Here is a 15,000-nt window from a genome sequence, read left to right as displayed (position 1 = left end):
CTGTTCGCCTCCATCGGTCATGCGCAGTAACCATTGTCTCACAACCTGCCTTTGGTTGTCTGTGATCCGGTCCCGGACTTTGGTGCCAGTATGTGCCTTTGCGTGCATTGCTGCATTTGCTGGCAGTGTTGTCAGATTTCGCGAGGGTTGCGACGGCTATTTGAAAAGCTCACAGCGCACCGCGATGCAGTGCATTGTGAGCTTGAAGATCTGCTACTATCAAAAAAATTAAATATCGTAATTTTGGAATATCTTTGAAACATTTTAACACAGGGTTGGTTGGTCCCTGGCACAACTTATTTTCAGATGGGGGTTCTGCGGCAGTGAGGCAGTGGCTCATCCATTATGTGCAATGGGGCCGAATCTGAGGGGAACGAGATCAGTGGAGCTCCCTCTGGTGGTGCGCCCTTGGGCGTTTCTCCCTCTTTTGAATTAGTTTGACAGAGCTGGGCACTGGTCCCTTCCTTGACTATCTTGAAAACCAGGCCCACTGCAAGTTGCTGTTCTGTCCTCTACCCTGAGCCAAGCCACCCATGAGCAGTGATTATACTGTATGTTAATGTTCTATTAATATTAACAGGCATAAAGTTAATGTTTGTTAACAATTGCTATAAAACCTGCATATTATGGCATAAACAATAAGTTGAAGGGTAATTTTGGAAGGTTCAAATAAAGTATACTTCATACCATTTTCCAAATCTTCCAAATTCCAAATAAACATTTTTGGAAAGAAAATAGCCGTATATTGCAGGTTTCCAGCATTGCATTTCCTTCTAATTATGGTATCAATGCGACTTGTTGTGTTTTTATTGTGGGTTCTAGGTCTACAAGCACAGAACGCCTCGCACCACAAGCGTTCTGTAGATCGTTATGTAGATCAGCTAGTTTCACTATTTTAAATCATTGTTTTTATGATGCATAATATTATAAACGGTTTTGGACAAGGTTTCCACCCGACAATGCTACTTTTGTGTGACGCGGTACTATGATCAAGTTGGGTGTTGATAATTAAATAAAATAATAATAATATTTTTTTGTAAATTATTTACAAAGAATTATTAAAACAGAAAAAGTTAAAATATGGAGATAAGAGTTCTGTTCTGCCCGACGGCGACAATATCAACTTGGGGTCTTCAACATGAAAATGTTTGATGGCCCCTTGCAGTAAATAAATACCATCTCTCTCTCTCTCTGTCTGTGTTCCAGAGAACATCAGCCAGCGCTACGGCTGCCTCCCAGGGGTTCTCCACATGATGGAGCTGGAGAAGGGGAAGACTGGGCTGGGCCTCAGCCTGGCAGGGAACAGGGACCGCTCTCGCATGAGCGTCTTCGTGGTGGGAATTGACCCAAACGGCGCGGCCGGCAGGGACGGACGGATGGTCGTCGGGGATGAACTGTTGGAGGTAGACACTGTTCTGTGTTCCGGTGTTTAATCACTTAAACCCCATTATGGTTGAGAGGAGTGTTACTAAAGGGGGTCTACAAGCTCACAACGCCTCACAGCGCGAGGCGTTGTGAGCTTGTAGATCTGCCATTTTCGGCAAAGAGGTTTGGTGTAGACGGGGAAAAGAGCAGACTAAGTATAGAGTGAAAGGTCAAGTTTATTAAGTATTGAATGTTCAAGCGGTTAAATATCTAAAAACACAAATGGACATGAAGCCAAAATACACTGATGATCGTGCTGTCAAACAATGACATTATATGGAATCTATGAAAAGGTTGTGGGGGTCCCTGCTTCATCCCTCTCTCAACTAAGGGGTCCTTGGCCTGAAAACATTGAAGACCCTTGACTTTCTGCTTTCTGTTATTGTGGGCAAAGACTTTCCTGAAAATAGCAGATCGACAAGCTCACCATGCTTCGCGCTTCAGCCAAAGCTTTTCTCACAGTATGGATGCTGGGGTTTAAGTGGTTCATTCATGAGTAGGTTTTTTTATTAACAGAGGTTAGCAGCACAACACCTGCTCAGACAACGTATCATTAGTTCGTGGTCATCGGGGCATAATTTGCAATTTGTTTGTATTTCAGATCAACGGACAAATTCTCTATGGCCACAGTCACCAGAACGCATCGTCTATCATCAAGAGTTCCCCATCCAAAGTGAAAATCATCTTTGTCAGGTACAGGAACCGACCATGCCAACATCTAATGGACTAAATATTATATTCGTGGCAACCTCTAAAGACCTGTAGCACCATAAAATTGTTGTAAATCGTACTTACATTAGCGAGTGCTTGAAATGAAAGATGACAAAAGGAAGGCATGTTCAGGTCCATTGTAAGGTAGCACCAAGTCCAGTAGAGGGAGCTATTGTGTCAAAAGAAAGACGAGCGGTCCAGAACAGAGCACATACTGTAGTTGTGCACTTGACTGAAACACTGAGTTGGAGTCAAACCAGTGGTTGTCAAAGGTTCCTTGAAGGGGGTTCAAATTGGACTCTCAAAGGCCTGTAACTCTGAGAGTGTACAAATGGAACCAAAAGGACCCGTTAAGGGTTATATTTGAAACTCTTCTAAAGGCAGACTGAGAGTCCCTGGATCCCACTTTAAGAAACACTGCTCTATCTACAAGACACAGTTTCTGTTTGCTGTCTAAACTCTAAAGGGCAAGCGTTTGCAAACATAAGGTTATAGGCTCCTAGAATGGAATCTACCTTTATTGTAATTCAGGCCCCAGAGGCAGCACGGCTGAGAAGTTACAGAGTAGGAGAAGTACTGAATTGTTCAGTCATAGGAAGAAAGCAATGATGAACAAAGGGCACACACATTATACATCCTACACAAATGGGATGTATAATGTCATACACATAAGTAAACAGTGCTGAAGTGGGAGCTAACTGTGTGTGTGGTGGTGGTGGTGCTGTTGAGCTGTGTTTGACTAATGACTCTCTGGAACAGGAACACAGCAGCCCTGAACCAGATGGCTGTGGGACCAGTGAGAGAGCATGAGGAGGATGCATCGGAGCCCCACACCGAGGTACATGTGTGCCCCTGGCATGTGCACATGCACGTGCACACGCAGGCAGGCACGCGCGCACACACACACACACACACACACACACACACACACACACACACACACACACACACACACACACACACACACACACACGTGCGCGGCTGCACATGCACGCACGCACACTGATGATTGTAGTATATTGATTGATGAAGGTAGTATATTGATTGATGATGGTAGTATATTGATTGATGATGGTAGTGTATTGACTGATGATTGTAGTATATATTGATTGATGATTGTAGTGTATTGTTCTACGATGGTAATGTATTATTGATGGTGGTAAGTGTATTGATTGATGATTGTAGTGCATTGATTGATGATGGTACAAGCATCATTGAAGAGTCATTGTGGACAGAATGACACTAATGATACAGACATTGTCAGGGACCGAGCTGATTTAGACATTAACGATGTAAACATCAACAATTAAACAATCTACAACAACTACAAAACATGGCAGGGAGTACACCACAAACCAATATTAACTAATGGAAATAATAATAGCCTACAATAAAAGAATATCATGGCCGTTTTGGCCACAGTTGTTGAAGACATAACAAAAATCTAACCAATAAACCCTCGCACCTCCCCTGATGCATTGTCTAATAACTCTAATTTAAGCATTAACACAATTTATGCAGATGTGATGCAGTTGGACCCTCTTTTGTTAGTCAGCCAGACACGACCAACAGCAACCCCCAGAAACTGGCGACTCCAAGAATTCTGAATCAGCTTAATGCTTACATTACACATTTTCAATATTGAACTATGTCATTAATATACCTTAAAGGAGTTGTGTGGAAATAAACAAAAAGGTTCCCCCTCTTCTGTGTTGCCTAGAACTGGAGGATTGATTTTGGGGTTTGTATTGCAAATCACAACTTGATGACATCACACATTGTACTTTACAATACAAACCCCAAAATCAATCCTCCAGTTCTAGGCAACACAGAAGAGGGGGAACTTTTTTTTTTTTTTTTCACACAACTCCTCTAAGGTATATTAATGACATAGTTCAATATTGAACTATTCCCCTTTAAATAGCTATCCGTTCAGCCAGCCTTCCTGTCAAGGACTGCCAATCAAACAGTATGGTATTTAAAACCAAAATCTGTGTCCAGATATTTGTCTGCTTTTATTACTAGTCGATATACAGTATGAAGCCGCTGTGGGTTGTTAAATCTTATGTGTTTGATTGACTGCATGCACACATTGACCACACACACATAATGTGTGTGGTCAATGAGTCAGTATTTTAACATTCAATGTTAACTCATACAGTGCCATCCGGCCACAAGGGGTGCTAGAGTGCCAGAAATTTCTCCATTGACCTTCTTTATAGCTTTCGTCGACCCTCTCCCAACTGGCCTGTGTTTTCACTCCGGTCAATCCTATGGGTGTCCAGAGGAGGAAGCTAGCTGACACGTAGCCAAAATGCTAACCCATTTAGAAGCCCGATCTAAAGCTATTTCAGTCGCAAAAAACTTTCTCATTGGGTCTGGGGACACAATCCGGAGAAAATCCTGTCTAAAGATGTGATTTATTATTGGAGTGGGCGGCGCGATTTGGCCGTTAGCGCGAATACGGCCCGTGGATGGCCGAGTCTAAGTCCCGGCCAAGGATGGACGTCTAGACCGGGGCTTCGTTGAGGCCTCCGATAAAATAATTCATTTTATTAAATATCCCGGACATGTTCGGGATAGGCACCCTGGAATACGTCTCGCCGCCTACAATGAACATTTGGTGAACATTGGGGGGGGGTCTAAACTTTATTTTAAACCATTTTCAATGGAATAAATCGTCGGAGCATCTAGCGTCTCTCGTTGGTGAGCGCTGGGCGAGCCGGGACCACCCACGTTGCTCCAAGCAATAAAAAATTGTTTTTGATCCCGAATATCCCGAACTAGTTCGGGATAGGCACTAAAAGGGTTAAAAATGTTCTGGCTAGGACAATATTATTGTTGCACCATGTCTGTTTAGGCCACCTAGCCTTGCTTGGTATGCGTTTAAATTAAAGCAATTTATAACTTTTTACTATTGAGACAACTCTCTCTTTCTGCTGGCATTCTTTGTAGTGTTTGTGTGCAAAAAGCCCTGCAGCCCAGGTACAGCCAGAGCCTTCTACCTACGGAGAGTTGCGTCACTCCCGTTCACTTCATGGGGCCAGGTCTTCTATGCACACATCTATTGGCGTATAGTGACAAACGGCGAACCGGAAGTTTACAAAATGCATTGAAGTCTATGAGGTGTAAAGTGACAATGAACCACGTGACCAGCGCTGTTTCTGACCCCGCAGTGGCATGACTCTCTGATTAGAAGACTCTGGGTACAGCTACTGGAAGAGCAGTAACAATTAGACAAACACCTGCCAATCAATTAACCCAGGCAGTCATTGCTCCCATGAGTCACTCCCATGTCTCCATCCACTGAGAGTTCACAGAAATGCTAGTAAACACGAAAACTTGAAGACTCTCTCACTCCCTCCATATGCCAACGGTCCGTTTGGGATGGATGACGTGAAATGACGAGGGTTATCAGACAGGCAGAGGTTTCCTAATTTTATCATTCTAATTGTATTTTATAGTAGGACAGGAAAACTGAACACAGGGTAGAAGGACAGTAGGATTGAGTGTTGTGCTAAAAAGAGACCTAAACTAAGCAAAATAAGCCAGAAAGGAATTAAGAGTTACCACCACCATGTTTTATTGACTCAATGTGTGGCTGCTGGTGTGGCCAACACAAAAACACACAGCCTCATTTCAGTAGTTTCACTAAACATCATTTGTGAGTTTTTCATTTGTCAGACTCTAATTAAAATCTTGGCCGTTGTTAGCTCTTTGAAGATTAAAGATCTTAAAACACACATCTTCCCGCTAGCTCTGATGCCAACTAAATAACTTAATCTCGTCTCAAAACATCCAAAGATATGCATGCGGGAAGTTGGCTCATGCATGGGGCTCCAAAGTGGTTATGAAGAGTTATGTATGTCTCCTCATGCCTGCGTGAAACTCAATCTGCCAGCACTGTCACCACTTACTCACTCACTCACTCACTCACTCACTCACTCACTCAAGCGCAATACATACTCCTTCCAATAAACTAAACATACTCCTTCTATATTTCACACAATATAACATAAAGTGTCCAGAACATTAGCTATGTCTAGTTTGTCAACCACTGGATAGAACAAAATAATATATTTCTAGTGTCCTTTTAGAAACAAGGTTAATGAATAAATACTGCTCTATGCCATGCTGTTTTAGTTGTTGTGATGTCATGATGATTTGATCTATAAATCTTTTGTTTATTCACTTATAATGGAGACATTGTCACGTTTTTATTTTATTTTATTTTATTTATTAGTTGTCTATTTTCTACCAGGTGGAATCCTGCCATTCCAACGGGACACTTTCGGCTGACCGTGACTCGGTGACGTACAGGCATCACATCATACAACCTAAGGTGTGTTACTCACTGACGCACACACACAGCCATCCATCATGGCAATGAAGCCTGAGCTCTATGGTAAACTACACCATAATGGAGATCCACATGTAACGGAGGTGATCCAAACCTCCCCACCCGGTTTCGAACCCGGGTCTCCCACGTGAAAGTCCAATATCTTAACCATCACTCCAAAGGGATATCCCTATGGAACGAGGGCAGATACTAGACTTTTGAGGCTTCAGGCTGGGGCTGCGACTCTCTCCGCCACACTCAACCCCCTTTGACCTCCTCCTATGGGGAAGCCCGGATCTGGGTCACGGCACCAATGTAACGGAGGTGATCCGAACCTCCCCGGTGTTCTGTAGCACAGCATCGGAGCCCAAACTTGAAAATCTCGAAAGTGTTCGCAGCCCACCCATCTTTCGTCTGAAACACATTTTACACAATTCTTTTGTATTTTAATGTTATATTATTCATAAAATCACAGTGTTTTTCCAATTATTTGAGGGCACACTTAGAATCACCCCCCACCGTCTGTCCGTCACGTTACACTTTTGCCCTACTCTTATCTCGGCCACCACCTCATTTCTCACATGGCCCTCCTTTATCGCCCACCCTCAGGCCGATTTTTGCAAAACACATTTTTGGACACTGCTCCTACAGATTTTGGCTTAAAATCACGCAAAGTGGCACACAGTATCTCTAAAGTGTTTTGCTAATTATTTGAGGGCCCACTTAGAATGTAATCACGACCCACATGTTGGGATTCACTGCTGTAAGCAGTAAGTGGGTGGGGATCCCAGCATGGGCAACCGAAGGAGTCAAGTCCCAAGCCTAGTTCTGTCCATATGGTTTAGAATAGAACAGGGAACGATGGGTGTGAAGGTAACATCTGCGCTATCCAAGGATATTTACGTAATCACACACACACACACACACACACACACACACACACACACACACACACACACACACACACACACACACACACACACACACACACACACACACACACACGCACACACACACACACACACACACACACACACACACACACACACACGCACACACATACACGTGTCAACACTGTAATGGATGTCTTGTAGAGCTGATGCTAATGAGCTTCCCTGGTTGTCCATCATTTCCGTGTATCCTTCAAAGATCTATTGTGTGAGGCGAGGCATATTTGTGGGGCTAATTGGCCTGGTAACAATGAACTGCTGGCTTTTACTGTACTTGAATGCCAAGATCAAATGAAACATGCTGATAATATGGAGTGATTTCAGCGTGTTTTTCCTTTTTTCCTTTTTTTCTTTTCTTTTTTTCTCCACTAAAAAGGAGGATGGTGGACTGGGCATCACCTTTGTCTACGGGGACACCAAGGACGGGCTTGAGATTCAAAGCATAAGTGAAATGAAAGGACACACAGAAAAGGTATGCAAAATGCATGGCAAAGTTAAAAGAATACATCGTCACTTTTGGGTGCAAACCTCATAAGAAAACCTCGTGCAAAAGCTTCAGATCAGCTGTTTTCACTACTTTTGTGCGACACTATTCTATGATGAAGCAGGGCATACGGAAAGAAACCCATAAAAAGAAAATATGGAGATCTGCCCAACAGCGACAATACAAATAATATAATACAAATGTGGACTAGCCAAGGCACGAGTTTCCCGTGTTATTTCAGTACCCCCAGACTGCCACGGCCCGAGTTTCCTGAGTTTTCCCGTAAAAAAAAAAAAAAAAAAAAATATATATATATATATATATATATATATATATATATATATATATATATATATATATATATATATATATTTTTTTTTTTTTTTTTTTTTTTTTCAAATGTTCTTTTTCAAAAACATTTTAAAAAATGCCTAAAATGTATTAGGCATGAACTTGGGGGCCATTTTGAAAAAGCAGTGAATTAGACCGTGGGCCAGGACCCCAGATATGGGGTCATCGGTACCATCTGAGGGCAATAATTCTCATAGTGATTTTTGGGAAGGTATATATCCCTAGTACTTAGAAACATGTGATAGCATTGCAGTGGTGGTAGCTGTCTGTGTGTTATCACTCCTTTTATAACAACATGCTAAAAAACAGTTTTCAAAATCCGAATGGAACAGTGTACTTCAAACTGATGGTTCTCTCTTATTATTGATCCAATCTCTTTGAAAAATGGTTTGGATAAAGCTCAGACTATATATAGTTCAGTAAAGTTGTAAAAATTTGCATATCTAGAATTGTTCTTTATTACAGGCAGTGACAACATAGTGACTATATAATTATGACAATACTCTGTGAGCAAGGGCCCCAAATTTGGGGTCATCTGTACCTTCTGGTTGCAATGATTCTCTTAGTGATTTTTGGGAAGGTATACATCCCTAGTACTAGGAAATATGTGATAGCCTTGCATCTGTGGTAGCTTTCTGTGTGTTATCACTCCATTTATAACCATGTGCCAAAACACAGTTTTCAAAATCCGAATGAAGAATTCAACTTCAAACTGATGGTTCTCTCTTAATATTGATTCTCTCTCTTTCAAAAATGGTTGAGATACAGCTTAGACTATATATTTTTCTAAAAAGTTGTTTCCATCTCCAGAAATGTTACAGCAGTGACAACATAATGACTACTAGTACATGAGAGTTACTTTGCATTTTTTAGAAAGATGTAACACAAAAGTTTCCCAAAGATTTAAAACCATCCAAGGCAATGTTTGATGAAATTCAATAAACTAAATATAGTGTAGGTGTGTAACTAATGCATACGATAACATTCTGTTTACCATTACATACATGAATATCACCTTTTAATCCATCCATTTAACGCCTCTATCTGTTCAACCTAGATTTTTTTTCCTATGATGTTTTTGTTGATGATTTGTATTCATATGGGGACCTAGCCTGACATTAGCCAGACAGATAACATGGATTCACTCACACGTTATCAGTCTGGACTTCGGCCCATAGGCAGCAATTATGAGAAATCAGAAAATGACCGGGCCAATATCTGCATATATTCCAACTCATAATGGAGATTAGAAAGTCCACCCACATCCTCCTGGACCTTCCCCTCCTGATTGACACACACACAATTATCTTACCCTGGTCTACCTCATCCTCAAAAGTATCCTCCATATCGACATCACTCCTCATCTGTATCTTAAACATCGCATCAGCCATGATCTTCACCAGAGAAATTACAGTAGCTCAACAACAACAACAGTGATACACTTCTTTCTCTGTGCCCTAAAGTGATACTGGACCACTATAATGGACCACATCACACCAGGTCATCATTAGCAAAAATGTTATCTCCCATCCAAAGTTGACATCAGTGAGCATGGCGGTCTGCCACTTTCCACAACTTCACTTGTATATGAGCCCTCAACACATGGTGCAACATGGCAACTGGCTGTTGTTAACTTGTGGCACCTACTTCACCCAGCACATCAGGGTAGCCTTGAACGTTCCTTTGCATACAAATATGAGGTTGCACAGGTCTGTTCCATCCCAATACTCCATCTGTACTTTACACTGTACTGTAGGTCCACCTGATACACCCAATACACCAACAGGACAGTTTCATCCCTGAGCATGTGTATCACACCCTTTCCAGAGATGACAGCAGTATCCATCGTTGACACTTAAGGTGTACCCGTACAACTTGCTCACCAGCCTTTGCTAATTGTTATTGCTCATCAGGATGACATCTCATTTGGGTAAAGAACATTACTATTCACAGCATTAACAACAGAGTGGGTACAATTGATGGTATTGTTGAGATGATGGTGTGATCTTTCAGTGGGTGATGATACACCCCAATCTTTTACAACCAAGACACACTAGTGCTTCAACTTCCCCTGTTTCTGCACATTTTGGGGGAAGGTATCCATTCACACACAAGCTCAGCAGACTTTTCTGATCTTCTGCTCTTCTGCTCCCCAACTCGTCATCAGAGACAATGTTGCAGAATCCATCATAGTGCTGGCAGACCAGGTCTGGCTTACCCTCTATGCTGGCATGGAGCACAATGCACATGTATCTTCAGCAGGTACTGGGTTAGATCTCTAGCATACTGTAGTCTACATGGCCAGCAAGGAAGTAGTACTTCATCAAGTGCTCCATGAGAGAGAAGCTCACCTTGTCACCAATGGTAGATGTGAAGTGTATGGAAAATTAAGTTGTCTACCCACTGTCAGCCAGTAGGACGGAGATGATGTGCAGTCCAGGTACTGCTCTATCTGTTCAAATATCTTTGGCCCAGTTGACAGAAACCACTTTAAGAGTCCTGCGGATAAGCTACAAAAGGCCATCTTTCATTCAGGACCTATATCTGAAGTTGCCTGTCAGCCCCTCATATGCTGCAACCACATGTATTTGATCCTTGCATCAGTTTTGCACAATTACTGTACATTGTTGAAAGTCACCATGTTTCCAGCATACTTGCTACACTGTAGATTACCACAAATAACTACATGTCAATGGTGAGGTGAATACTGTACATGTCATTCCCATGTCAACCAGTCAGATCTGCTGCCTGCTTGGATGAGAAGGAATGAGATAGACCTTGACCTGAAGCAACTAAGATTGACCTGATTCTATGTGACAATGTTGGTCATTTTCAATCAAAATAGGCTAATTTGTTGTTTTTACCTAATTTAGTACAATGGAACATAACCTTGTGATGAACGCCATCTTGGATTTGGCAATACATAATTAATTCCAGGTAATTTCACTGATTCGGGCACATTTCTTGAGCCCTAAAACCTAGGGTTAGATACCAAAAGCACCTTTATAGGTTGAGAAGTATTAGTATTAGTATTATATAGCCATCTTGCCATATACTCCCCCAGATGATTTTCAGTATGTTTTTCAGCATGCCTAGATGTACCAGAACCAATTGGAAAAACCTTCTGTAATTTTTCTGGAAGTGTTAAGAAGTATGTTTTAATATATTGACCCATCTAATTTTCGCCTAGTGTTATATAAGTAAATTGCATGATAGCACCTATACAGCTACCACTGGTGCAATGCTATCACATATTTTCTAACTCTAGACATGTATACCTTGACAAAAATCACTATGAGAATTATTGCCCTCAGATGGTACCGACCAACCCCAGTGGCTCACGGTCTAAATGAGTTAAGCTGGTTCTCTGACACCTCAGATGAGGTTGGCTGACATTGTAAACAATGCTACGTGTGTCTCTGTGTGCAGGAGGGCTGCATGAGACCAGGAGACAGGGTCCTTGCTGTAAATGATGAGTCAGTGCTGGGCTACTCTGTGGAGAAGGTAGGTACTGGAGTGGACACAACCACCTGCAACTGACTTTTTGATCGATTTAATATTTCATTGACAGTTTTTAAAGGACCATGAGTTAAAAACACGCCAAACAACTGGACAATAAAACAATAGTCCAACTAAAACAACTACACAAAAATATTGAAAAGCTAAATGTACAGAAATATACAGTTTATAGTACAGTACTATTTGTGCAAAAATAGTGAAAGTAGCCTATGTACAAGCTCATAACTCATGCGATGCATATTGTGAGAGAGCTTGTAAATCTACGCTTTCACTATTAAAATAAATACATAAATAATAAATCCCATTCATAACTTAGTATATGTTACTATTAAGGTTGGGACTTTAACTGATTCATTGCGATTAATTAATTACAGAAAATTAACGTGATTAAAAAGGCATTTTAAATCACGCATTTTAATCGCACTTAGTTTTTGCACCACAGAACCTTCAGTTTCGGGCATACCGATCATAGCGATGCACCAACCAAGAAGAGAACAAATGCAAAGGGAGAAGTAGCCGATCAGAGAGCTTTGCTTGGCCCAGTGGAAGTGGATGCGAAATTTAGATTTAAAAAACTCACTTCAAAATGTGTTTTATTAAAAAAAAAAAAAAAGCTTCTCAGGTCAAATATCGATGTGCGATTGAAATGCGATTAATTGCGATTAATTAATCACAGAGCCTGTAATTAATTAGATTAAAATGTTTAATCGCATCCCAGCCCTAGTTGCTATACTTTGTCCTTTTTTTCTTTTTTAGGTCAATTCTCTACTGAGGGTTAAAGGTCCAGTGAAGCTAACCTTCGCCACAGATGACCCCTCCCTGTCCTGCCAGTTGTCCAGCCAGTCCAGGGCAGGCTCGGACGCAGCCCTGGCCAACCCCCTGCCCAGCATCACCACGTCTGTCCCGGGCCAGCTGGAGCCAGAGCCCATCAGGAGTGAGTGAGCCATCGGACAGTCATACACATGTTTCAATAGTGCTTAGCTACTGGTGCTTAGCTACACGGTGGCCAGACCGCCCAGTTTGGCCCACGTTTGTCACGATTCCAAGCTGGGTGTCCCGACAAATATCTGTAAAACACAAACAACATTCACTACCAAACACGAGTAAAATAATAACACTTGTTTTGAGTGCTTACATATGGTTATCATATTCTGTTGAAAGGTGCAGTCACTAGGTTTGCTTAAGTGCTAAAATAACTCACATCCTGGTGAAAGTTTTATGAAAATAAATATCAAATAAAATGTCAAAAGTAGTGACAATAGCAGATCTAGCTGGTACAGTATAGGTCGGCTACTTTCACAATTTCTGAAATTGGGTTTAATTGGTTAAAATATATATATTTACTAGCCCTTACCCGTTCAAAGATATGAGCTCCGAAATGATGTGCAGTGTGTGGGTTATGGGATGTGCACTGTGCACACAGTATATGAGGGATGGAAAGTAACTTTAACTGGTGCTTGCATGATAATATGTAGGAGCATCAATGTAAGAAATACCCGTTTGGTTTAATGTCTACAGAGATACTGTGTTCCCCCCCCCACATCACAGTTATGTCAGGTGTGTTAATGGTGATGCGATTTCAGATCAATTGCTCCAGCCACTGAGGAGAAACGCTGTTTCAGACAGACACTCACTCAGACATTCGGAAAATTATATGTTTGATATATATTTTTTAAATATGGTCATCCTAGGTTAGCTGCACAAGCTTGCAGAGTTTGCTTAAGACTCTGATCAAACATCACGTTTGTGCACACATGTACAGTATTCCCGAGTTATCTGCACTGCAGCACTATCTTGTTATTGACTTATGGTTCCGGGAAGTTACTTCAGTAAACCGACGAAGCCCTGGAAAATATAAAGCCAGCCGACTTGACAGCCGCTGGCTTTCATTTCCTCCGGCTCGCAGGCAGTGAATAGAGTCTTTACAGTGGTTTGACGGGCGCGTCTCGTTCCCCTGTCTCCTTCGCAGCTCCGAGCCGCTCGTCCACCCCCGCCACCCTGGTCTCCGACCCCGTGACCTGTCCCATCATCCCCGGGTGTGAGACCACCATTGACATCTCCAAGGGCCGGACGGGCCTGGGCCTGAGCATCGTGGGGGGCTGCGACACCCTGCTGGTAAGACCACAAAAGCCTACGAGCTGCTAACGGGGGCCGTATCGCTGCATCAAAGGCCTGCTTTGATCTGAGCGCTGTCACTGTGTTTACATCACCGAAAGAAATGAGCGGGCTGGGTGTCCAGTAATGGCCTAGTTTTATTGAATGAGTTATTGATTGAAGGCCGAAAGGTCATCACATTATCTTTCAGCTAACAGCGATATTGGATTTGAAGGCCTAATGAAATGGAAAAATAGGTTTTTCACACTGTTAGAGCATACCCGTGGTCATAATGAGGACATGCCTATCTTTAGACGCCAAAGAAATTAATTAACCACATTAAGCGTTATTTTATTCAATTTTGTCACACAACTAAATTTGTGTAAAGTAGTGAAAATAACCGATCTACACGCAATGTTTTGAAACCTTTAACCTTTTAATGACTTAAAATAGGGATAGATTATTAATAGATTATTGTATTGCACCCCTATTTGTAAGGATAATGATTGATGTGTACAGTAGTATCCCCCCCATCTGATCCAGCGTTTATTTGAAAAGTTGATACGTGGATAGATGGACACGCTTGGCGCGATCGTTTGCAACAGGGACGCGCTGGCCATTGGGAAAAGCGGGACAACTCCCGAACGTCCGGTTTTATTCCTGGCCGGTCCAGGCCGGCCATTAGGAAAAAATGTAAAATAAAATGCCTTCGTTCCATTTTGGGGGCTGGGCGGCCAACAAAGTAAATCGTCACTGTCGGGCAGAAACCTTGTATCTCCAATTTTCAAATTTGTTAATTTTTTCGCAAAGCAAAGCCCTGCTTCATCATACAAGGCCGTCGCACTAGTGAAAACAGCAGATCTACAAGCACACAATGCCTCGCGGTGCGAGGCGTTGTGTGCTTGTAGATCGGCTGTTTTCACTAGTTTAAATAATTTTTAAAATGATAAATACAAAACAAGCGGTTTTGGACGTATAAGGTTTCCACCCGACAACAACGAAATATAACTCATGTAATTGGCCCACTGGCTTGTCACTTGTCATGATCTGAAATGGCAAATCTTTGAGTAGCAGCAGCGCTATAGAGAGAGATCTCTCTCCATAGCGCGCAATGAGGGCCTGAATCA

The 15,000-nt window shown here is 42.1% G+C and overlaps 1 protein-coding gene across 1 annotated transcript in view; it reads left to right on the top strand.

Annotated features, from left to right (window-relative positions):
* The window catches only part of mpdz (multiple PDZ domain crumbs cell polarity complex component), a 120,015-nt gene that overhangs the window by 81,226 nt on the left and 23,789 nt on the right, over window positions 1–15,000 (top strand). The window contains exons 31-38 of the mRNA XM_080741315.1: window positions 1,207–1,403; window positions 2,027–2,118; window positions 2,896–2,974; window positions 6,398–6,478; window positions 7,802–7,897; window positions 11,690–11,764; window positions 12,536–12,713; window positions 13,749–13,894. Coding sequence (XP_080597441.1) covers window positions 1,207–1,403; window positions 2,027–2,118; window positions 2,896–2,974; window positions 6,398–6,478; window positions 7,802–7,897; window positions 11,690–11,764; window positions 12,536–12,713; window positions 13,749–13,894 — 944 coding nt within the window. The remainder of the gene's footprint in view (window positions 1–1,206; window positions 1,404–2,026; window positions 2,119–2,895; window positions 2,975–6,397; window positions 6,479–7,801; window positions 7,898–11,689; window positions 11,765–12,535; window positions 12,714–13,748; window positions 13,895–15,000) is intronic.

The sequence above is a fragment of the Nannobrachium achirus genome, assembly GCF_963921795.1.
Source record: "Nannobrachium achirus genome assembly, chromosome: 14".
NCBI lineage: Eukaryota > Metazoa > Chordata > Actinopteri > Myctophiformes > Myctophidae > Nannobrachium > Nannobrachium achirus.
This window is presented reverse-complemented; position numbering and strand designations above follow the sequence as displayed.